This window comes from Cyanistes caeruleus, chromosome 1, assembly GCF_971803275.1.
Source record: "Cyanistes caeruleus chromosome 1, bCyaCae1.hap1.1, whole genome shotgun sequence".
In the NCBI taxonomy this organism is placed as follows: Eukaryota; Metazoa; Chordata; class Aves; order Passeriformes; family Paridae; genus Cyanistes; species Cyanistes caeruleus.
Window position 1 is genome coordinate 107,023,043 of NC_141701.1, and position 24,073 is coordinate 107,047,115.

General features: G+C 40.7%; 2 protein-coding genes across 7 annotated transcripts; one reads left to right on the forward strand and one right to left on the reverse strand.

Moving 5' to 3' along the window:
- Positions 1-835: 835 nt before the first annotated feature.
- On the reverse strand, positions 836-11,340 carry LOC111923596 (uncharacterized). Of its 4 annotated transcripts, none has more exons than XM_023919409.2 (6): positions 9,326-11,340; positions 7,986-8,146; positions 5,368-7,260; positions 4,267-4,392; positions 2,341-2,466; positions 836-1,119 (listed from the first exon to the last, which is right to left on the reverse strand). In XM_023919409.2, the coding sequence occupies exons 2-6, from the start codon at positions 8,131-8,133 to the stop codon at positions 1,082-1,084; spliced, it is 2,331 nt and encodes a 776-aa protein (XP_023775177.1). In that variant the 5' UTR covers positions 8,134-8,146; positions 9,326-11,340; the 3' UTR covers positions 836-1,081. The 4 variants fall into 4 exon arrangements, with proteins under 4 accessions (XP_023775177.1, XP_086704148.1, XP_023775176.1 ...); XM_086848022.1 differs by having other exon boundaries at positions 9,310-9,332; XM_023919408.2 differs by having other exon boundaries at positions 9,003-9,332.
- KBTBD2 (kelch repeat and BTB domain containing 2) lies at positions 11,273-23,972 on the forward strand. 3 transcript variants are annotated; one of them, XM_086848055.1, is made up of 4 exons: positions 11,273-11,550; positions 18,460-18,988; positions 21,763-21,928; positions 22,362-23,972. In XM_086848055.1, exons 2-4 carry the CDS (start codon positions 18,819-18,821, stop codon positions 23,895-23,897), a joined length of 1,872 nt encoding a protein of 623 aa, XP_086704181.1. In that variant the 5' UTR covers positions 11,273-11,550; positions 18,460-18,818; the 3' UTR covers positions 23,898-23,972. The 3 variants fall into 3 exon arrangements, with proteins under 3 accessions (XP_086704181.1, XP_086704195.1, XP_086704190.1); XM_086848069.1 differs by lacking the exon at positions 11,273-11,550 and adding an exon at positions 11,886-11,937; XM_086848064.1 differs by lacking the exon at positions 11,273-11,550 and adding an exon at positions 17,693-17,840.
- The last annotated feature ends 101 nt before the right edge of the window (positions 23,973-24,073 follow it).

Sequence of the window (24,073 nt, forward strand, 5' to 3'; positions counted from 1 at the left end):
ACTTTTATCCATGTAGGTTACTCTAGGACACAGAAAAAGAACATGGGAGAGGAAGCAAAAGACAAGTTCTGTCTGTCCATTCACCCCACCCTTTCTAAGGAAAACCAGATGATTGGTGGGGTTTTTTTTTTGTTTCCCCATCTTCTTCACTTTATTTGGGAATCCTTTAATACTGGCAATATTGTATTTATTCTTCTCATACAGTGATAATAGCCTTCATAGTCATGGGGAAAAATTAAATATTTTTGAGCTATCCACCTCATCTAGATCAGTCTGTTATCATTATTCATAAAACAGCTCTACACAGACATAGTTTTATCATCTTAGTTCTATAAAGAGACTTCCAGGGACAGTATTAACTGTAAGTCATAGAAGTCATCAGTAAGAAGTCAGAAAACAGGGCACACCACTAAAAATTTCTGTTTTACCTTTCAGATCCATCTCTGCAGCTCAGGGTCTCCATAAAGGACTCAAAAATCTCCAGAGAAAAAGGGGAGGAGAGGGAAACATCACATCAACTCAATGCTTTAGTTTTAGTCCTCAATCATGAGAGTAAGGTCTGAGGAACTGCCTTGAAATTTTAAAACAGCACTTGACTTTTTACAGCTGTAACTATATTCCTTTACATTTTGACAAAAACAAATCCAGCTGATAGAAAAGAATCTTGTACTTACATCCACATCATATGACTATGAGATGACATGGACAGGCTTCACAACCCTGCAGTTTAAGAACAGGGCAGCAATAACTGTTGTGCTATAATAGTTGTGCACATACATGGCCTTCTCAAGTTTTTTTGCTGCTAAGTAAAGATGGAACACAAGAAGTCTCAAAGTGCAATTCTATGAAATTTATTATTTAAATAGTGGATGTGCTTGTTATAAAAAGGTGGCTTCGGTGTTAAATACTTCATTCCATTTTAATTGTGTCCTCAGTCTTTTCAGTGTCACTTCTTACCCTTTTAGAGTGAACAGCAACTTACAAAATACACAAGAGGATAATAATCAAATCTTGGTTTTATACAAAACAAATCTTTGGTATTTCCCACCCCACCCCCCCCTTTCTTCCTCAATATTTGCAATTATCTTTTCTTAGAGAGGGACTTCCTTGTTCCATGCCCTAAAGGTAAAAAAAAGAAAAAGAAAAAAGTTAAGGTATGTATATATTCTACCTCCAAACCACATCAGTTTGCTTCTAAAGAAAGACTAGATAGCAGTGATTGCCTTTTCCTATTGTAGGCACCAATGGTTGATATTAGAAGTATGTACTCCACTTCCCAGCAAGTATAAAGCGTGCATGAACGATGCTGGGCTTCAGAATATCCCAGCATAACAGATAAGAGTTCCATATGAAGCTCATGTCACATTTTCAGTGCACTCTTGTAACTACATTGTTGAATGTATCCAAGAAATATCAGCTATTTCTGGGAAAAATATAAGTAGTATTTTGGGATTATGCAAGTTTCCTGGATGCTTTTATTAAAAGCTGATCAGCAATTTTAAGGTTTAAGACCAATGTTCAAACAATCTCACTTCAGGACTGATGCAAATTTTCACTAGTAAGACACTTCAGCCTGTTTCCAACATTCCTTACACTTTCAAGATGAAAGTCTAATACTTTGTCTAGTATATGACAGAGAGATTATCTTTGGCTCTTATATTTCCTGGTGGAATATTTGAGTTTTTTACTATACTAACTTGCTCTTTTTCAGAAAGAAATCTGATCTTTTAGGTAGCTTCTTGTATCTACTGACCCTTTTCAATTTATAACCTTTGACTCTCACAGAAATGTACAAAAGCAAAGCATATTTATTGCTGAATCTACTTAATTCCGATTTTTCCCTCCACTGTTTTTCCCAGTCTTCCTCCAAATTAGCCAGAAGTTCCTATTCCATAAAGTTGGAGATCTTAAAAATTATATATGTACATTTGTGTTATATCAAATTACAAATCATTCAGGCTGAGACACATGAGCAGCTTAAATAAAAGCATATACTGCAGAGTGACACAGGACCCAGCACTTTAAAAAAGATTGTAAAGCAGTCTGGAAAGCAACTAGACTAAAACAAAACAGGTCTTGGTGTGGGCTTCCTCCCCCATCCTTACACTAAACAAAGAAGGAACCTAACCTAGTCAAAGCCACACTGGCATTCTTAGCAAAGTGATTAAGTGCTCAAAGTTTAGCTTGCTTCCCACCACCCACCTTGTCTGCATACATAGCATTTGCTATTATTTAAAAAACTGTCTGATATGCCTGCAGTTCAAACCAAGAAAGATTAGTCCCCAAGGTAGAGAAAATGCTTGTAACAGTCATTTTTGTAGCTTGTCACTGTATACCAACCTTTGTGTACACTGTGTTTAGGCAGCTCCCACATTTCTACTTCTTCCACTTCATGTCTCATGCCTCTGCGTTTTGAAGGTGGCTTGCCCATTCTTTTCTTCTTTGGTTTAATCAAAGGTGGGCACACTAAATAATGAGATACAAATGGTGTTATTTCTCCAATGCATAGTCTCAAGGCAAACTTAACCTTGATTTTCACTAGCTGGTCTGTGGTGTTCTTTTTCTCCCTCCCTTTTTTGTATTTGTTTTAATAGCAGATAAAATGGACACTACACATGTCAAGCAAGTCTTACACATCTACAATATTTAATCACTGTCTAACCATAATTCTGGATGCATTGTATTTTGGGGCATAATTTGGATAGGTGTTAATGTGGTAAAGAAGGAGCCTTTTATCCAAGTGCATTGGATAGTTCTGTTCTAGTTCACTTTTCAAGTGTTCAAGACCAGTTGGTGCCATCCAAGTGACTCAATTCATTCACTGTCTTCAAAAAACTTCAGACCTGTGAAGTTATGCATTACAAGTACACTGCTCAGGAAGTCAAATTTAGTGTATCATATTACTCCTAAAGCAATGTATCTTGTTTAGACAAACCTCCTTACTTGCAGGGCACTTGAATTTGAAAAAGCAAATACTAATATTTGCAACATTTTTAAAGATGATATGATTTTAATAGCACTTTTGAGGCATCCACTGGCACAAGCAGCATTCAGAAACCACCAGTTCCTGCTTCCTAATACTGAATATGATAACTTCTTCAAACTACCCGGACTGGAAAAAGAGGAAGAATAAGCAAAGAATAGACCAAACATCCTCAAGTTTGCTGTACTATCTATGAATTCAAAGATTTAGAAGACATATGCTAAAAGTTAAAGGTAACTTATTTTAGAACTATTACCATATTTTTATATGTTGTTGTAGAGGAGCCAAGAACAATACTGCTGAAGTAAAATGTTTTCAACTTCTATAGTGCATGCTAGCATTAAAAAACAAAACTCTACAAATCCCAGTATGCTCAAGCAGGAAAGCAATGCAGAGAAAGAGCTCTAAGGAATACACGGTCTACTTGGCCATTGATATAGGAAAACTGATGTATATTATCAGTGAACTGAAGAAAAAAAAATCATACTGTTCTGAAGATAGCCTCACACCCCATCATTTGATAGACTGATCCTGAGATTCTTGAAATGTTCAAGAGGTACATGACCCAGGAGAGTGGCAATACCCACACTACAGCAAATTCTGTAGCTGTTCTAACAGCACCTACACTCAAACACTCTTGAAAAGCATCAAAACCAGATCTGAACACCAAGTAAAACATTAACTATAAAGAAAAAGCAAAACATTCTGCTTCATGAGCTGAGAAAATATCTAAGCTTTTACTTTGTTAAAATAACTGATTTCTTAACATTTTCCTTAACTAGATCACAATGATTTGTACTCAGTCATTCTTTAGCAGTGTCAGGGAAACTGTTGGTCCATACTAGTTTTTCTGAGCATTGGCATATGAAGCTACAACAGAGAACTCCCTGTATGTTTTACTGATGAAAATTAGGAGCTACCACTGCATATGCTATTAAAAAGTAGCATTATCTGGATAAAAAATTAATATTACAGTTTAGGGCAATAACAGCTTGGCACAAATGAAGGATTTGCTTTGGACACATCAAAGCTTTTAATGCTTTGATTTCCTATAATACCTTTAAAAAAAACCCCAGAAGTAGCTCTGATGCACCCTTATTACCCTGTTTTAGTTTGAGAAGGCTATAAATATTTCCAAGATATACTGACAGGCATTTCATCAATATCAAAGCAAGGATTAGTTTTATTATTTTCAAATCTTCTACAATTATCATATGCTTCTATTTTGTATCATATCCTTTTGAATGTTCCTTAAGAACAAAAACACAGAGGAAAAGTTATACCTTGTTCTTTGCTCTTTGCTGGAGGTGAGAAACTACCATGTATTTGGCTGGTAAATCTGGGTTTAGCACCACTTCTAATCCAGTACTCTTCTGGTGGAATCCCCATGTTCTCCCTTAACAGCCTTCCTAATTCAAATTAAAAAAAAAATAAGGTCAGTATTTAGTCTTGGTAATGCTGATGTATTGTTTGAGCCACAAGCCAGAATGCAAAGCCAGCTACTGGATCTGATTGTAGGAATCTGTTGAAATGGAAAGTTTTCTGGAGATCACACTTAAGAAAAATTACAAGACACTTTAAGTCTACAGATTTTGAACAAAGAAAATGTTTAAGAACACTAATCCTGCTATTAGAAGTAAGTCACGCTGTTTTGGTTGTTTTTCACAAGACAAGACTGTACTAAACAGCAGCCACCTACTGAAATGACCACCTAACCAGTTGCAAACTGATAACTCTTACTCTCAGTTTCAATTAATACAATTTCTAAGAATATCTACCTTTGATTAAATAAAATGTCCTTTTCCAGGTCAAATTTAATACAATTTCACACTGATTTTCTGAAAATACAAAACTTTTCCTAAAAGAGAGCAGCAGCTACAATTAAAAAAAAAAAAAAAGATAGCTTGACTCCTCTACTGCAGGCAAGTCACACAGGGTCTGTCCAGCAGATTAGAATTAATTTAATTCTGTTCAATGCACCCAGCATTAGTCTGTGATAGGAGAGTCAGACTGTATAAACTTAAATGCAGAGCTTCTAAGATATTAAGCAACAGTAAATACATAATCCAAATTACCTTAAACTTTATAAATTAATAAATTGCCACCAATGTCAGAGAGTTAAGTATATCAGATCTAACACAAAGGAGTTTCTGCATTATTCTCTGCTGGTTGTGAAAATGCAGAGTTCTCATGCAACAGGTAAAAATTTGCAGCAAACTTCCTCTGCTTCAGAAAAAGGACTGCAGGACTTCTGGCTCTTGGCCAAATTTGAAGCTACAACATGCTCTGATCTTCCCGCTAGTTTAAGCTACAATTTGAAACTGCAATTAGGTGTTCTTTGTGTGTGCTACTAATCAGCACTTTGTCCTTAGCAATTAGCTCACCTCCCAAGAATTTCCGCAGCATTCGCTGGTGTTCAAGTCCTTCTCTTCTTGTCATAGGCCTCTTTCTTCCATAGTACCCATAGTCACTGTATACAACTTCATCTTGTTCTCTCTTCTTTGGCTTGTAAACTACACCAATGTTTTCAACAAACCCACTCCTAGTTCTTATTTTCTCTTGAGCCGGCCAGCTAATTAATTGTGCTGGTACAGCATTCTTAGGTGGTTTCCAAAGCACGCTCTCACCAACTTGGTAGAAATTTCCTTTATTTGGCCTCAAGATGCCATATGGAGGGGCTTCTTGAAAAAAATACTCAATTTCATCCATGTCATCATCCTCTTCCTCCTCGTACTCATCCTCTCCATCTTCCTCTTCTCCCCTCACAGAATATTCTTCAGAGTCCTCAATTTCTGACAAACTCTTAGTTGCTTTTTTGTTGAGAGAATCAGTTTCTTTCCTACTAGAGGACCTAGAAAGGGCTCCCAGCTTTCTACCTTTACTGGAAGCCTCTTTGATCTTTGTGTTTGAAGAGTTGACATCTTGGTCATTCAAGCTGTTCACCTGCTCTTTTCCTGCCACTTCATCTACATTAAGGGACCCACCACTTTTAATTTGCTCTTTCTCTAAGCCCTCTGTACTTTTCTGAAAGGTATACATGCTTTTCTGAAGCACATAGTCAGGCACAAAATAAGACACTGGGGCATTATCAATTGATGAGCCTTCCTCTCTAGAGGACATGTCATCAGAAGACAGACTGATTACACTTTGATGCTTCCTTTGTGGCAAACAAACATCATAATTTGTGTCCATACTGTCCAAACAAGCCAGCCAGCTGCTAGAGGGAGTAAATTTCTCAATTGATTTGTCACACCTAATACCTTTTTCTGTCTGACTTTCATTGGTTGCACTGTGGCTTAAATTCAGCTTTTTCTGCTGAAAGTCACTCATTACCTCCACATTAGATGGAAGTAGTCCTGCTTGTTGAACAAAGCTGGGGTCGTCTTGAGAAGTTTTTGGTCCTGCAGACCTTTTAGTGCTAGATTTCTTAGTTATTACCACTGGTTGATCTACACCAACAGATCTTGCCAAATCTGTGATTTGCAGTGCCATGGTTTCACCTGGGGGGGATTTTGCCAGCTTTTCTGCATCCAGCTTCACTTCGTTATTTTGGACGTCTTTCTCTTGCACAGTTTCAGCACTCAGTTTGGAGGTGACAACAGCTTTTCTCTCATCTAAGGAAGCTCCTGGCAGCATATTCTCCCCTTCACGAGGGCCATATATCATGCCTTCACATGAGCTAACAGAAAATAAGTCATGTGGCACTATGTTCTCTGGAACTGGTTTACCACTTGCCACATCATACAACGGGATTGTTTCTTTAAAGGACTTCCACAGCTGAATAGCTGGAGAGCCATTTCCATATTCAATCCTCACTTCTTCCTTCTCAAAGGCATAGCTTCCAGCAGGAAGATTTCTATACTGTGTAGAGCTGGCAGGGTTCTTGTTATGAAACTCTCTGTCTACCACAACAGAAGAGCCAAATGAATCTTGCTTCTCTGAAGTACTTTCAGCCTCTATACCTATACCAGGAGAAACACAGCCTATATTTCCTGCATCACAACCTTTCGTTTCTGTACGGATATCTTGATGCTTTTTTTGCTTGCTTTCAGGCTGTCTAGGATCAGTCTGTGTTTCTTTTGTCTCCATTTTCTTCCCAGGGCTATTATAATGTCTAAATCTTGTTGCATGATAAAACATAGGGGAAGGTGGGGCAGCATTAAAATAAGGCCTTCTGTTAATTCTTGCATGCACTGGATGCTGTGGAACAAAAAATCCAGGGTACTCATGGAGTGCAACAGAATAAAATGGAAAATACGGATTTCCACTTCGGAAGCCTAGACATTGGTGACAGAAAGAAAAGACAAACATATCATCTTTCTGAAATAAGTCATTCTGAAACATATTTACTTGCGTAGACAGGGACAGCTACAAGGTCAGACACATCAGTAAATAAAACATGCTGCCTTTCAATGCTTAGAAGCAAATCTGGTGCAAAAACTCAGAGAGGGAGTTCTTTGTTAGGGAATAGCTTATCTCAACATCTACACTTCAACTAGAGATTGATTTCATCCCTTGGAACATTCACCAAGTTGTTTTCTGTATTTTTTTTGGTTATTTTACAGATTATTGCTATAGCATTGTCTTTGAAAGACAGCTCTAGATAGAAGTCCACATAGGTATAGTGCCTACAAGGTGTATTTAACAATATTTTTCTTATTTTCTTAAGCTTACATTTATCCATACCTATCATGCATGCACACATAGAATTCATATATACCCACACATTAATTGCTAAGTATATTCTAGAGCTCTGTGTTTGCAGGATGACCATTACTTAATATTTTTCTTAGCTTCCATTCTCCAGAAGCAGATGCTTTCCACCACACAAGCTACATATTTAAGGCAGAATCAATGCAGTGCTGCAGTCATCAAAAATCTGATTTACTAAGTATTAGTTAAACTCCCAAAAGGCTCATTAACACAGATACTGCAAGAGTGGAGGAAAGAAGTATGTAACTAACTAAGCAAAGATCCCACAGAGAGCTGCTGTTTACCTTACCTGGAGCAGGTACACAGTATGGGCTGTATGCATGACTGAGGTACCATGGATTTGGATAAGGCTGTTGAGCTGATGGCTGTGCATAAAAAAAGGGTCTTGGGTGGTTTGTGGAATATGATCCACTTTCTGAAGTTGAGGAAGTATTCATTTTTCTTTAAACACTGAAAGAGAGACGTGATCATTATCAACCACTTTAAAAGCTACATGACTTAATTATTTTCATGCTCTGTCATAATTTAGCAGACATTCCTCTCCCTGCCCAAAGAAAACATATCCTTCCAAAATAAAGCTGCTGTCTTCTAAACAGAAGGTAAAAAACTGATGTTGCTATCAAGGTCAAATATTTCAGCTGGGCTTTGCTAGGCAAGCTTTTGTACACAGCTCTCAATATTAGTCCTTCAAGGCAACCTTGTAACATACTCTACAGCTGCAGAACTTCAGTAGTCTTCGATGCATACATATCTGTAAGTACTATCACAGCCAATTAAATAAAAAAGCCTTCAGTGAATTAGCCTTGAGCCAGAGGCCACATACATTCAAAAAGGAAGAAAAAATAAAATAAAAGGCAAGGCTTCACACAATCAGACATTTAATGCTTCACAAAGAAAACACTTCTTAATGCTAATGTATGTGTTGTTACACATTACAATAAGAGCTGCATTAATTCAGGGCTTGTACTTTATACTATACTTAAGAACAATGACAGCTAGCTAACATAGTAAACCAAGCATTTCAGTGACACCCAGCTTCCTACGCTTAAACCAAATGATAGGTAGCAAAAGCAACCCCACCAAAATCCTTATGTGTAAGTTTGCATTCAAAGCCACATTAGATTCACAAGACAGAACTTCCTCCCACACTTAGATGTCTCCTCAGTTAACTAATACTTGCAAGCAATACAACACTATCACACACAGCTTATGAGCAAGACTATAAGAAATCACATAACATAGAAGCTTAACTCTTTAGAAGACTTAAGTCCTACAAAGTTATAAAAAGATAAAATTATTCTGAGACCTGTTACAAACTACCACACAGTTCAGCCTAGAGTTTCAGAATGCTTTAGGAACGCTGGAGCTCTCTTCAGTTTCCATCTAGGGTGGCCTGTGTAGCTCTTGAAAGCACCAAAAAGCCTACAGACTTCCTCAGGCCAAAGAATTACTTTGACCTTTGAAAAGGAGAGCAGTGCAAGGAAGAGAAAAAGAAAAAAAAACACAAAACCAAAACCCCCTACAAGGACTAAGCCATTCCTACCCCCTTAGACCCCAAAAACTCATGTCTAATGCTGCTGCTGCTGCTGCTTACAGCCCAGCAAAACACTAACCGAGTCCTTTGCTTACCCTCTTTATGGCAGGCAGCTGCTACTTGTCCACTCCTCCTCCCACCTGAGGCTCATTTAACAGTGATGCAGGGAACGTTTTCCCATCAACGTGTGGGAGGAAAATAAAAACACAAGGATAGGAATAGTTGTAAAAGCCTTCAGCTGGTGTACAGAAAGCTGGCAGTCTTCATCTTGCAGATGTTTAAGCTGCACCTCTAAGTAAATCTGGTATTTCCCTTTTGTGATGTTGGAAATTACTTTTTTGTTATTATTTTAAAAAAGAAAGGGAAACATTACCAATCTTCTGAGTCAAACTGCAGTTAAAAACACTTCTTTCAGGAAGAAAAAAAAAATCAGAAGACACAAGGCCAAGTTTACATTTATTTTCAGCATTTAACTGTTGCTCAGTATTGAATAAAGGGAGCAATGCTCTTCCATTCTAACATGGCTGAGGGGGCTGACAAATGTAATGTTATTTCCATATGAGCAGGAGAAACACTTCTTCCTGTACAGTGTACTCCACTGTGTGTCATGGGAATTTATGAAATGTGAGGCTGCAATTTGACTCTACCCTACATCTTTATAGGAGGTGAGAGTCTGAGCTGCTGCTCTGGAATTGCACACCTCCAAATGAGAGACCACTGGTAGTGGGGCAGATGGAAGGAGAGGAAAACACAATGCATGTGCTATGCAGGCTGATTAGGGAAAAACAAGGGGTATGGATGCTGAGAGACTCTTGTATTCCTGTGTTGGGAAGTTCCCAAAATGTATTTGTTTTTTCTTTGTATAATGTTCAGATTAAACACATCCTTCGTACTAAAACACAAACTATCTAATGTTTGAGAAGGGTTACTGATCCATTCCTTGCAGACCTTCCCAGCCAAAGCTCATCCTTTCCACTGACAGCAGCATTTGTACTTTGTATGACCTGTAGTGAGAGGACATCGAGCAACGGATACAAAGTGAGATGGGAAATTTAGGCTAGATATTAGTAAGAAATTCTGTTGTGTGGGTGGTGAGGCACCGGAAGAGGCTGCCCAAGGAGGTTGTTGGATGTCCTATACCTGCGAGTGTTCAAGGCCAGATTAGATGAGACTTTGAGCAACCTGACCTAGTGGGAGGTGTCCACGCCTACGACAGGGCTCTTGGTGGATGCACCCAAAGAGAAATAAAGAAAATGAGTATCACTGGATGGCTTCTAAAAACGTGTATGTTCTCCAGCTTTCCCTTTCTCTCATACCTTACTTCAGCTTCCTGTTCCCCTGTCACTTCCTTCCATCCTGAAGGAAACTACTGTCCCCACAAACCTCAGGTGAATTTTTGCTTTTAGGGCAGCAAACCTACACTTGGCCAAAGGACACTCCAGGATTCCAGGAGGTCGAGGGACCAGGGGGAGAGGGTGTTAACCCTGAAGCCCACAGGCCTCCAGGTTGCAGCAAGTTTGGAGCACAATTCATGTGAGGAGCTGGTGTTGTCCGCCCGGAGAAAAGGAGGCTCGGGGGGGGATTTTATCGCTCTCTACAGCTCCCAGAAAGGAAAGTGTAGCCAGGCGGGGGTCGGTCTCTTCTCCCAGGCTACCAGCGACAGGATGAGAGGAAATGGCATCAAGTTTCACCAGGGGAGCTTTAAGTTGGACATTAGGAGGAATTTCTTCCCAGCAGGAGTGATTAGACATTGGAATGTGCTGCCTGGGGAGGTGGTGGAGTCACGGTCCCGGGAGGTGTTTAAGGGAAGACTGGACGTGTCACTCAGTGCCAGGATGCGGTTGACAGGGCGGTGTCCGGTCACAGGTCGCACTCGGTGACCGCGGAGGCCTTTCCCAAGCCGATGGATTCTGTGGCTCTGTGGGCCGCCGCTCCCAGCAGAGGGCGCGGGGGGTCCCGCTCCACCGGGCGGGCGGCGCCGCTGCCGGGGCGCGCGACCAGGGGGCGCTCGCGGGCGCTCGCAGGGGCAGGAAACCGGGGGCGGGCCCGGCCGCTCCCCAGCGCCTCGCGCCGAGCATGCGCACACGGGGCGGGCGCGGCGCTCCGTAACGGCGGGCGAGGAGGAGGAGGAGGAGGGGGAGGAAGAGGTGGGGGGGGGCGGCGGCAACAGCAGCAGCGCCTGCGCGCCCAGGGGCCGCCGCCGCCTCCGCAGCCTGGGAGAGAGACCGGATCCGCCGCCGCATCATTCTCCTCCCCCACCGCCTCCCCGCGGCCGCCCGCGGTCGGGACGGCCAGGCACGAAAGGAAGCGGCGGCCGGAGGTTTGTCCGGAGCGGAGGGGGGGGGGGGGAAGGATGGCGGTGGTGGTGGTGCTCCCGCGCTCGCGTCCCGCCGCTCCGCGGCCACCGGGCCCTTTCCCGTCCCCGCGGGGGGAGCGACTGCCCCGAAGGGGCCTCGGTCCCGGGGGGCCCCGCGGGGGCTCTGCGGCAGCCGCTCCCCCCGCCCCGGCGGGCGCGGCTCCCGCCCGCCCCCTCCCGCCGCGGCCGCTCCCGCCCGGCGGCCGCGGCCCCGGGCCCGCCGGGCACCGCCGGAGGCGGCAGCGGGGCCGTCTCCGCGCCCTCGGGCAGGGCCGGCTCCCGGGAGGAGAAGGAGAGGCCATCGGGATCGTTCCTAAGCGCGGAGTGCGGCGGTGCTGGAGGAGCGGAAAGGTGCCCCCTTCCTTCTGGGGAAGCAGGAAAGGGATTAAGGCTGCGGAGGGACGGGACGGCGCACCTGAGCATCGGGGAGAGGGGAGCACTGTGTTTCCTCTCCCCTAGCCCAGCATCGCCGCGTCCCGCAGGCGGGAGGGGGCTGCGAGCGCGGGGCTGTGCTGGGGAGTGGGGGCGTAGCGGGGCTCCCCTTGGGCTGAGCAGGTGGGGATGTCTGAAACCTCGGTGTTTGTGTTGGCAGCGCTCGCAGAGACTCACGCTGAGAAATCTTGGAGGCGAACAGCAGTGTAGTGGCATTGCCGTTCCTTGTAGCTGCCCCTGCGTTCCCTACTGATCCATCTAGTTGTGCATATATACACTATGGGTACCTGCAGTGACCAGGGCTGGGCTTCTGTGGCCATACTTGGCTTTAAAGAGTCACATAATTCTTAGTAAGCCTTTCTGGACTAAATAAACACGTAGTATAGCTTTGACGTTAGTACGTCTGCATGCCTAAAATTTTTCCGGTGTTTGCCATTATTTCTGCTATGAAATGGGATAAATACCTGCTGCTTTTGAAATTAATTACGATTTAAAAATGGATTTGTGCTGTAGTTAGCACGTGCATTTTTAGAGGTTTTATTGCAAAGCCCCAGCTTGGCTTTTCTACATCGTGTACATCTATTTTGTGATCGTAATGGGCCTGAAAGGCTGTGTGCTGTTCTGAGCTCACTTAGGGCTGTAGCTACATGAATTTTGTTCAGATGATGTATTTAAGACATTATTAACATGTACACTGAGTATAGTTCAGTTTCTCAGAAATGTATCTGGAAGAATAGGTAATTTTTAGAATTTAATGTACTCCGGTGCAGACATAAGAAGTCTCAGGATTTGAGTATAGGTGTCACAGCTTTTTCCTAATTGTTTTTGTGTGTCGAGTAGAAAGGGCCCTTTATACTTAAAGATGTGTAAGCAGCATCTTTCAGGAACAGACCAAAGAGGAAGAAGAGGTATTGCTGCTTATTTAATATTTTTGACTATATTTTAGACAGACTGTTGTTGTTGTTTTTTTCTTTGCTGAAGCAGGCTTTTTTGTTTTGGTCATGTGATTATGAAACAGACCAGAATTGGTGCAAACCCTAAAATTTCTCTTTCTTAGTTTAGTGACTGTTGTGCTTTGAGAATAAATTTTATATGCATGAGTATGATATCCATTATACGACTTAACCTTTCAGAATTAACTTACAATTAATTAAGCTACATTAATAACTAATTAATTTCTTAATGTAGAAATGCTTGAATTTTTAGTTAAGTGTCATATAGTGACTATTTAAGAAAATGACATGTACTTTTAAACTAGAATTTAAGTTGTTACATAAAACAGACAAGCTTCATTAATGTACTATAGTTCAGAGAAAAAAAATTATATATATAGGATACATGGTTGGATCTTACTTGAGACATCCATGGCCCACTTTTTTACAAAGGTTAATTTTCCAAAACAGGTCAAGTCTTCCACAAAACAGAAATGCCTTTGGGAATGGAAACTGTCTGTACTCACCATAGAAGTCCAGTTGCCTATTTAAGCTGTTGGTTTATCATGTCATAAATGCTAATTTTCTTTCTGAGCAGGTATTTCCTTTTGTGTATAACTTCCTTTAGAAGCAGAAAAACAGGAGTGCATTATGACCAAACATATTGTTAACATGGAGTCTGACACTTCTAGTTGCTCGTTTCTGTGTAGTTCCAGAAAACTTACCTTCCTCAAAGTTGTAACTCACCTCCCAAGCATAGTATGTATGGAAAATAGTAGTAGTTTCTAAGTGAATAGTCATTTTCAAGATAACATTGTAGACTAAACCTTTCCTTGTTTTTAGTGAAATTTCACATTTTTGCCTTATTAGAATCTCCTTGATGTCCTCGGTGTTCTGGACTACTGTGCTATCAAAGACACCTTTGATGGCTTTAGAAGAGAGGAAAACTTCCAAGTCTGGAACTGCTTCATCAATTACCTTTCTTTCTCTCTGCCAAGGATGCAAATTTGATACACTACTCAAGAATCTAGAGCTTCCACTCCTTTTTCTTCTTTCTTTATTTCTTTCCTATCTTTGAAATCTATTGGCTAGGTATATCGATTTACATAATTGATTTTAATCAGTTTTAGTACTCACATTCCCCCTTGCTATTAGCAGGTATGCTAAGTTTGAAACTGGTTGGTTTGTAACTCAGAATATGCCACCTAGTAACCAAGTTTTGAAGTGCCTGAGCTGGCTACTGTGTTGCTAGCTGGGACGATCGCTATCTCCACACACCAAGGGTTGTGTAGTTTGGCTTATGGTTGTTCAGGTCTAAATTCTGACCTTTTATTATGTTAAAAATAGTGAATGACTCACTTCTTTAGACATGTTTTAACTTGTGATTTGTATGAAGCTGCCCTTGGATGGAAATAGGAATTTAAAAGTTCACAAAAGTAGCATTTAAAGTTGTTTGTTTGTTTTGTTTTTTTTTAAATTAGTTAAAACTAGATTAAATACATTGAATGCCCAGGGAGATAAGTTTGGGTTGTTGGAGATTTTTTTTAAGTTCTTTTCCAGACATATGGAAGATGAAGTGTGTTTTTTAAAGTGTAAAGTGTAGTTAGCGAAGGTAGAATTTGAGAGGTATTTAAATGGCTGGATACTGATGGGAACCTGTAACACTTTGATAGATCTTTTACACATTTCCCACCATTTTATGGGAAGTTAGGCATCTAATCTGACCCTAATTAATGGGATTTTCAGAACAACTTTTCTGAGTATCAGAATCTCTAAAAAAACCCAAACCAAAAGATGGCTATCTGTCTTTTGCCCTTCTTATAATTTGGGGGGAGAATAAATTATTTTTTTTAATAAGTCCAGTTGAAGAATATTATATTTATGTATCTTATATGTTTCCCTACCAAAATGGAAATAGTCATTCTACCTATTCCATGTTACACACTGAAGTATAGTACTAACACTGCCATGAATGTAGTGCAGTATGTATCTCTATCAATCTTTGCCTGACCTCAGAAAATAAACAGATTCAAGGAAGGCAATTAATAGCCTATCCCATAACTCATTAACATTTGATGACTAATTTTTTGAATGGTCTCATTCAGATCTGAAGTACATGAACAAGTGTTAACAAGCCACCTCATTAAAATTACTTAAGCAAGAAGGAATAATTACTTAAAAACAAACCCTCTTATCAACATGTTTCTTAATGTTGCTCTCCAGCTTGATAGGGAGGTACTTTGGATCACCCGGTGATTACTTGGTTTCATTTACAATGTAGCACCCTGTGGCCTTCCAGCAGCTACCTGCCAGTCCTGTTTTGGGTAGCTGGCTTCCAAGAAATTACCCAGAACAAAATGGTCACTCCAGTGACATCATTGAAGGGGAAAGTCTCATTCCTAGAACTTGTATTCAGGGATTATTTTTATTCTGCCAGAATTTCAGTACAGGATATTAAGCTAACTTCAGCCACAGACCTTTTCATCCATAAATGAGAAATGTCCACTGCTGCATAGTTAATGGGACTACAGCAGACAGTAGTGCATCTGTAGACATTTTCTCAAGTCTGCAGTTTTTCATTTATCTCAGATCCAATGACTGTATGCCAACCAGGCACAGTGCAATGAGAGAGATGATGGGTTGGGACTGGGAAGAGCTAAGCCTCTTGTTTTTCTCCTTTGGAAGTACATGGCTTTGGGCAAGCTGATTTTTATTTCAATGCCTCAGTTTTTCGGCCTCTAAAGTGAGGAGGGATCTCCTTTAAAGTTGTCTTGAACTCTCCCAAGAGGTGTGAGAGAGGTAGGTAATCTTGGATGATTTTCCAGGCAGTAAATGATGTTCCTACCACTTACTCTAATGTTTTGAACAGATTTGATTCTCTTGGGCAAAGATAAGTGATGGCAATTTAGGACCAGAAATTCAGAGATCCTTGATGTATTTCTTTCCATTACAAGGGAATGGGATGCAAGTTCTGACTTTGTTACAAATACAAAACTTTGTTCTTTAGTGAATGGTTATTGTTGGCAGCAAAACACAGTATGGATGTGGAAAACAGGAATTGTGTACATAGCATGTTCCTACCATGTGCACTTCCCTGGAGTACACGACAGATGGTTCTCTGTAAACCAAAGACTCCAGCTTTGTAAATGTACAGTTCAAAGGTGATCCACATCACATAAATGTTCTGCAACAGGATTCCTGTCATCTCCTCAATCTTTTCTGCTACTGAGGGTCGTACTCAAATGTTCCAGTTATTTATAGTAATTAATTTCACAGTTTCAACTTGTCTTCTGCTAAACAGGTCTGCTTTTTCAGTTGACTGTCAGCAGCTATCTGCCAAAAATGTCTTTAATCTTACTAGCAGGTGTATATCAATTTCTTCATGGCATCTTTGACTTGTTCTGGTACCTAATGACTGAACTAGTGCATATTACTTTTCTATTTTTTCCTGCTTCTGAAGAAAAATATATATTCTTTACAATTACATCAGAAAAGGAAGTTATGGTATTAATGAGTTCTTTTGCTAAAGCTTAGTGTTACTGATGCTCTGCCCAAACAGAGCTTAATCCACCGGCTTGTATTGTTCTTGAAACTTTACTCCTAAGCCAGGAAAAACAATGCTGTAGAGAGAGTCAGGATACCAGCAGAGCCACAAGCTATTTATTTCTATGGGCCTAACACACTTAGGAAGTCTGTGTGTCTCTGTAGCCATTTAAAGTTCAGTGCAAAATCTGTCAATGGATTGGGTTGCATGGTAAGCTGTTCCCAGAGTACCGGGAGGGTGGGCAGTGGTGCGGATGGGATGCACGCTGTCTTGGTGGAAAGAAGCTGTGACCTGAGGCAGAAGGTCATTGCTTTAGATGGAGCAGTATCTCTATATCCTCGATGTATTTATGGTTTAGTGACTTCAGAGGTTACCTGAAACTTGAAGGTCTTCAGTCAAGACTTGTGTATGTAGCTGTTATTGTAGCACACAGTAGTATCTATCTACTCCTTCCCCCAAGTATCAAAGCCTTTTCTGTTTTCCTTAATTAACTGCTTGCACCTCAGCAGTGAGCATTGGGTTTGACTAGTTGGACTGTTTTCCAGTTAAACAGCCAGGGAAATCTAAGAGTTTGAGATTTCTGTTTGTGTATATTTATCACTGAAAAAGAAAAACATCAGGGACACTAAACTAGTAGTAATTAAAGTGGCATTAATTAAGCATATCTGTTTCAAGTGAGTGAATGTTGAACGACAACTGTTTCTGAATTGTATTACAGGCAGAGCTGTGTTGAAATAATAGCTCTTTGGTGTGGCTGGCAGATATTTGTACAGCCTTCATCTTACACTAAATCTTGTGTTTTTGTGGGGAATTTAAGGAATGTCATTTCACGCAAGTTGTTTCTGTGTTCTCTGTTCATCATGAACTGTAGTGATAGCAATATCTTAGACACAAGACAAACATGTCCTGGTTATTCCTCAGTTTTGGAATGCAGAAGAACATTGCAAGATTAAAGCAATCTGGAAGCATTTGATAGCTGTGATACCATTACGATGGTAATTTTGCTGTCACAATTATCCCATTCTTAGGTTTTTGTGTTCAAGTGGAAGATGACATAAAACCTGACCCCATTTTTAAGAGGAGAAATGTCCAAATAAGATAACAGGCCTTGGTAGCCACTGTAGGTGTTTTGAGCCCTGCTATTCCAGCATCCCTGTGCTCCTATTATTTCCCTGTTTTTCTTTTATCCCATCTGCAGCAGTGAAGCTTACCTGGCTGTATGGAAATTACTTGGAAGGAAAAAAACAAGGGAATGTGAAATATGAATAGGTGAAGCCCTTCTGCATGGAGCAGATGAATTTGATATGCATTGGAAATACAGACTTTTAGGGGTTTTTTATTTTGTGGTGGGTTTTTTGTTTTGTTTTTTTGTTTGTTTGTTTCTTTTGTTTAAGCCTTAGTGCTAGTTCTGCTTCATCTCTACTAGAATGCAACATGTGAAATAAACAGGCTGATGATGATGTTAAGATGATGAGAGTTAAGTTGGAAACTGATGTAATGTTAAAATCACTGCATTTATATTTTTAGTGGCCTGGTATTGATAAGCTTTTAGTAGACAAAGAAGCAGAAAAACTTGCTTGTTTAAAGTAGAAATGGGGGGAAAAAATCTTATGAATGGTTGAATGAAATTCATAGGTGTACTCAGTGGGAAATCTGGGGAATTCTTTGAGGAGGAATAAAGTCTTACTGAACCTTGTTTTAACTCTCCAGCCTTAGGAGCTATATTGACAAAATAAATTACTTTAATTTGTGAGTCTAGGCCATATGAGAATTTTTGTACAAACTCCTCTGCTTTTCATTTCTCTTTGATACCTTTGTTTAAGTTTTTTTCTCAGAGGGGTTTTATTGCAAGTAATGAAGTACTAATTTAGAAATGTTTATTAGACAGTTACTTCTAAGGGGTAATTATGAAAGGTTTTTCAAAATGCACTAATGTGTAAATTAATTTTATTTTCCTGCTTTCAGTCAGTCAAGTGCAGCCACTGATCACGAGATGTTACCACAAAATCTACCTCAGACTTCACTTTTGTTCATTCATTTGCTGCGTCATAGATCTCAACGGGAGCTCTGCAGACACTCTTGAAAGTCTCTAAACAGATTGGGACATCGAGTCAAAGCATGATGACCTAATAGGAGGTCAAAGTCTCAAACATTGATTCAGCAGTTCAAGATAACACTGCCCTTTTTATCAGTATCGCTTCTGAAGGCTACAGACCTCCTGCCATTTCTTTCCCAGCTACTTCAGAAACACTCAACTGACCTTTCTTTGGTGAAGAGATCTTGACTTTTCTCTCTGGTCCTGGAAATATTGATGGAATACAGTCATGTCTACCCAGGACGAGAGGCAGATAAATACAGAGTATGCTGTATCCTTGCTGGAGCAGTTAAAATTCTTTTATGAACAGCAGTTGCTAACTGACATAGTGTTGATTGTTGAGGGCACTGAATTTCCCTGCCACAAGATGGTTCTTGCAACCTGCAGCTCGTATTTCAGGTAAGTATTCAAATGCTATAAAATCTGTGGTACCTGGTTTTGAGTGTAATAGTAATTGACAATGTCTTACAGAGCCTTAAAGATCAGAAACTTGAGTACAAAACTTAAATATCGTTACTATCCAACACAGAGTAAAATAAAATTTCTGGCATCCTGGGACTTACTCTAGATATTTATTGTTGCTTTTACAATGAGTGGGGGGGTGGGGGCGGAAATCACACTTGTGATGGCTCATTTTCTTTAGGGAGTTAATTGAGTCTGAATAATTAGTAAATTTCTTATTCTTCACACTTAATCTTTAAAATACTTAATCTGTTTTTATTTCCCAAGGTAGGATAACAAGGGATTATTGAGACTTGGCTGCAGGAATCCCATTGTCATGTTTAACAGTGGTTTCTTAGTAGAAGCATCTGCTAAAAGAAGGGGGTTGCTGTGCAAGTTCATGGCTTTCTTTTCTGAATTATCTGGTTTTCTCTGCTCAGCAAAGCCAGAAACTCTTCCCTTGCTTGAGTGTTGTGGCAATGCAAGTGGAGAGTTTCTATGTGTGGTTTGGGTTCTTTTTTTTTGTTTGTTTTTTTCATGGTCCCCCGAAGATGCTGTTGAAATTTTTGGTTCATTAGCTCCTGTTTTCCAAATGTCCTGATTTTGGTCTTTTAAAACATTTTTATTAATATGTTAGTGTTACCACTTTTTGCAAATGCCTTCATAGTAAGACCTGGATGATAAGGCACCATGAATTTTCTGCAGTGACTAATCATTTTTTGTTGGCAACACAGTGTAATTAATCTGCCTGTCTGGAAGGTATTTTGAAGCTTGAAACTAGTCTGGGTGACATCCACGCATGTTTTACCTTCCTGATGCATTGTGGAGGGATTATAACTTTTCTTTCCTGTTTAATCACAGGAAAGTTTACAAATTTGCTTTTCCTGAGACAGGCTTCATATACAGAACACATCCAAGATGTTTACTGTACTTTGTGTCCTTTCTTGTAGAAAATTGTGTAAGGATTAATTTATTACTTACACAGAAATTTTTGTCCCTGCTGGATTTTCTGTTTATTTTTTCATCTCAGATGAATCTGGTCCAATTTTTAGCAAAAAGCATTGTGTGATCACTAGATAATAATTATTACCATTGGCCCTATGCAGATGACACAGTTCCAACAATTTGTAAAATAACAGCCACTGGAAGTGTAGCCAGATTTAATGTGGGTGGTTAATCATAAGGTTGGAAAGCTGTCATGAGTCCACCCAGTGTGCTGCATCAGAATGTGCAGTCAAATCTCTTATTCATATGTGTTTGTTTATTATTTATGGAATGAGGTTTTGGCACTGGTTAAAAGAAGTATCAAACTTGTGGTTTTGTCATGTTCTGTTTTTCTTCTCTACTTTGGCTTACAAAAAGATGCTCAGCTTCCTAAATTTAGTTTTATTATAAAAAATTGATAGCCCTGAAGGAGGGGGAAGAAAATACAGCATCCATCCTTCTATGTGATCCAGCCATTGTATGTGACTGCAGCCAGCTTACCTTCCATCTTTGTGTCTGAATGATGTGCAGCCCTGCTCCAGCACAGGCTGCTCAGCAGTGTGTGAGCAAGAGCTGGAGCCTCCAGCAGCTCCCTCTTCCTTTCTGAGGAGTCTCTGTACCTTCTTTAACCTTCCTGCTTACCTTTAAATAGCTGCACAGCAAGTTGATACTCAGTCAGTGATCCCTCCTAAAATGCAAGTTGCCCTGAGTTAAGGAGCTTAGAAGAAGACAGAGAAATGGGGATGGGATACTGTCTTTGCATCAGATGCTTTCTGGAATGGCTTTGCTTAGGGAGTGTATCTCCATGTCCCCTTCACCTCTGCAGCCAGAAGCAGGACTAAAAGGTGCACCCACTGTCCCTTCTAACTTCTCTCATTTCCTAAAAAACAAAGCCAAAATAAATATAAAGAGCCTTGAAGTGAATTTTTAGCACAACCATAAATACCAAACCTGAATCAATATAAAGCTCTGGAAACCAGTGTCCCCTGTTTTAAGAAAATTGACAATTACATGGCTTAGAGTATCAGATTGCAGTTAGCTCTTAACTGTGCTTCAATAAAAATACCAGAATGGGCAAGAGGTGTGTAAAGCATTATAACCATGTTTTCAGCTGCCTTTCTACTCTTTTTCAGGAAGATGTAATGGAAATACTTGCTCTTCTATTTTTCCCATGCTAGATCTGATAGTTTTTTCTGTTACTGATTTTTGCCTGAAAATTTAAAGTTTAGTGCATATTATAATGAATAGTATATAAGAAATAATTCATAGAGTGCTAGTCCTTGCTCCATTTCTTCTCCTCCCAGAGGAGCATCCTTTTTGATATGACTTAGCTCAGTCCATTACATAAATCTGCTTCTTTTGTTTTAGAATCTAAAATCTAGCTGTGTATATTTCAACATTATTTTCTGGAGAATGTTTCTTCCATCTTATCACCTATAACAGAAAATACTTAAGTTGCGTCACTAAAACTCCAAAATCATTATTGCTGTCTGCTGATTAACACAGAAGGTCTTGCACAAATATGAAGTATTTCTGGAGAAGGCACTGATGTCACTCCTTCAATGTTCTGTCCAAATGTTTTATCATAAACAGCAGATGTTAGCCTAAGGTAAATCCTAAATACCTGCAAACAGGCCTGCAAAAGGACTGTTCACCTTTAGGAGTGTAATCACCAAAGGCTTACAGGTGACTGTTTAAGATTACTTTACTCACTGCTGATCCTTGTCTTAATATGTGTTTGTCCTCAGAGCAATGTTCATGAGCGGGCTGAGCGAGAGCAAACAGACACACGTACACCTGAGGAATGTGGATGCAGCCACTCTGCAGATCATCATCACTTACGCATACACGGGTAACCTGGCAATAAGCGACAGCACAGTAGAGCAGCTCTATGAAACTGCCTGCTTCTTACAGGTAGGAATGTTTAGAGGAGGAAATAACAGCTTCTAATCTCTGAACCGCTTTATTCTTTATCTTGTTAAAAGATCTTTCCTCTTTAGTCATTTCAAAACACTTTTGTTCCGTTCCCTCAGTATAGACAGCAGTTGCTTGCCAGATTTGCTTCATGTAGCCATCCCTCCTTGCATGACAGTGTCTTTGGAAGGCTGGCAGTAAACCAGTGCACTTCTAACATCTAGAAAATTAGTTTTGCCAGCAGACTTATTCATGTTGTTTACTTGATCTGTATGAAGCAGTTGAGTGAGTCACTGCTGTATTTTTGTGTATGTATAGTATTCCATGCCCTGAACTGTGTTGTTCAACACCAGATGCAGGAACCTTATGTGCTGGTGCTACATGAAAGCATTGATCGTATGTGTAATACTTTGTGTGTTTCTTTGCATTACAGGTAGATGATGTGTTACAACGATGTAGAGAATACTTAATCAAAAAAATTAATGCAGAAAATTGTGTGCGTCTATTAAGTTTTGCTGATCTCTTCAGCTGTGAAGAGTTAAAACAGAGTGCTAAAAGAATGGTGGAGCACAAGTTCACAGCTGTGTACCACCAGGAGGCCTTCATGCAACTGTCACATGATCTACTGATAGATATTTTAAGCAGTGACAATTTAAATGTGGAAAAGGAGGAGACAGTGCGTGAGGCTGCTATGTTATGGCTGGAGTACAACACGGAATCACGCTCGCAGTATTTGTCCTCTGTTCTTAGCCAAATCCGGATTGATGCACTTTCAGAAGTAACACAGAGAGCCTGGTTTCAAGGCTTGCCACCTAATGATAAATCAGTGGTGGTGCAAGGACTGTACAAATCGATGCCCAAATTTTTCAAGCCCAGACTTGGCATGACAAAAGAGGAGATGATGATATTCATTGAAGCTGCTGCTGAAAACCCTGGTAGTCTTTATTCTTCTGTCTGTTACAGCCCGCAGGCAGAGAAAGTTTACAAACTCTGCAACCCTCCCGCTGACTTGCATAAGGTTGGGACGCTGGTAACCCCCGATAATGACATCTATATAGCAGGTGGGCAAGTTCCTCTGAAGAACACAAAAACCAATCACAGTAAAAGCAGCAAACTCCAGGCTGCCTTCAGAACTGTGAATTGCTTTTACTGGTTTGATGCGCAGCAGAACACGTGGTTCCCCAAGACGCCGATGCTCTTTGTGCGCATCAAGCCGTCGCTGGTGTGCTGTGAAGGATACATCTATGCAATCGGGGGGGACAGCGTCGGCGGGGAGCTCAACAGGAGGACTGTGGAGAGGTACGACACCGAGAAGGACGAGTGGACCATGGTCAGCCCCCTGCCCTGCGCGTGGCAGTGGAGCACGGCCGTGGCAGTTCACAACTGCATCTATGTCATGGCACACAACCTGATGTACTGCTACTTCCCCCGCTCGGACGCCTGGGTGGAGATGGCCATGCGACAAACAAGCAGATGTTTCGCCTCAGCTGCTGCTTTTGGCGATAAGATATTCTATATCGGAGGACTGCATATTGCCAGCAATTCCGGGATAAGGCTCCCCAGCAGTACTGTGGATGGGTCTTCTGTAACAGTGGAGATCTACGACGTGAATAAAAACGAATGGAGGATGGCAGCCAACATCCCTGCCAAGCGCTATTCCGACCCGTGTGTCAGGGCCGTTGTCATCTCCAATTCCTTATGTGTCTTTATACGGGAGACCCACATGAACGAGAGAGCCAAGTATGCCACCTATCAGTATGACCTGGAACTCGACCGCTGGTTCCTGAGGCAGCACATATCGGAACGCGTGCTGTGGGACTTGGGGAAAGACTTCCGGTGCACTGTAGGAAAGCTGTATCCATCTTGTCTTGAAGAGTCCCCGTGGAAACCTCCAACGTATCTGTTCTCACCAGATGGAGCTGATGAATTTGAGCTGGATGGGGAGATGGTTACTTTACCACCTGTATAGCTCCCAAATTAGACTGCACAACTGAGTCTGTGCTCAGTTATAAAATAATAAAAGAAATAAATGGCTGTGAAAGAACAGGTCTGGGGACTGATATCTCAGAGCTGTCTTTCATGAATTGTATTTTTATGCCCTACCTAACACTTGCTGTCATTCAGTATGAATTAGTGAAATGAGCA

What these genes read in the sequence shown, in the direction of transcription:
- KBTBD2 (XM_086848055.1), top strand. Translation starts at nt 18,819, where the DNA reads ATGTCTACCCAGGACGAGAGGCAGATAAATACAGAGTATGCTGTATCC. An exon ending in ACCTGCAGCTCGTATTTCAG is followed by an intron (nt 18,989 to 21,762) that starts GTAAGTATTCAA and finishes GTTTGTCCTCAG; the next exon opens with AGCAATGTTCATGAGCGGGC. An exon ending in AAACTGCCTGCTTCTTACAG is followed by an intron (nt 21,929 to 22,361) that starts GTAGGAATGTTT and finishes TTTGCATTACAG; the next exon opens with GTAGATGATGTGTTACAACG.
- LOC111923596 (XM_023919409.2), bottom strand. Translation starts at nt 8,133, where the DNA reads ATGAATACTTCCTCAACTTCAGAAAGTGGATCATATTCCACAAACCAC. An exon ending in GCTGCGGAAATTCTTGGGAG is followed by an intron (nt 4,393 to 5,367) that starts GTGAGCTAATTG and finishes AATTTGAATTAG; the next exon opens with GAAGGCTGTTAAGGGAGAAC. An exon ending in AGCAAAGAGCAAAGAACAAG is followed by an intron (nt 2,467 to 4,266) that starts GTATAACTTTTC and finishes CTCATTATTTAG; the next exon opens with TGTGCCCACCTTTGATTAAA.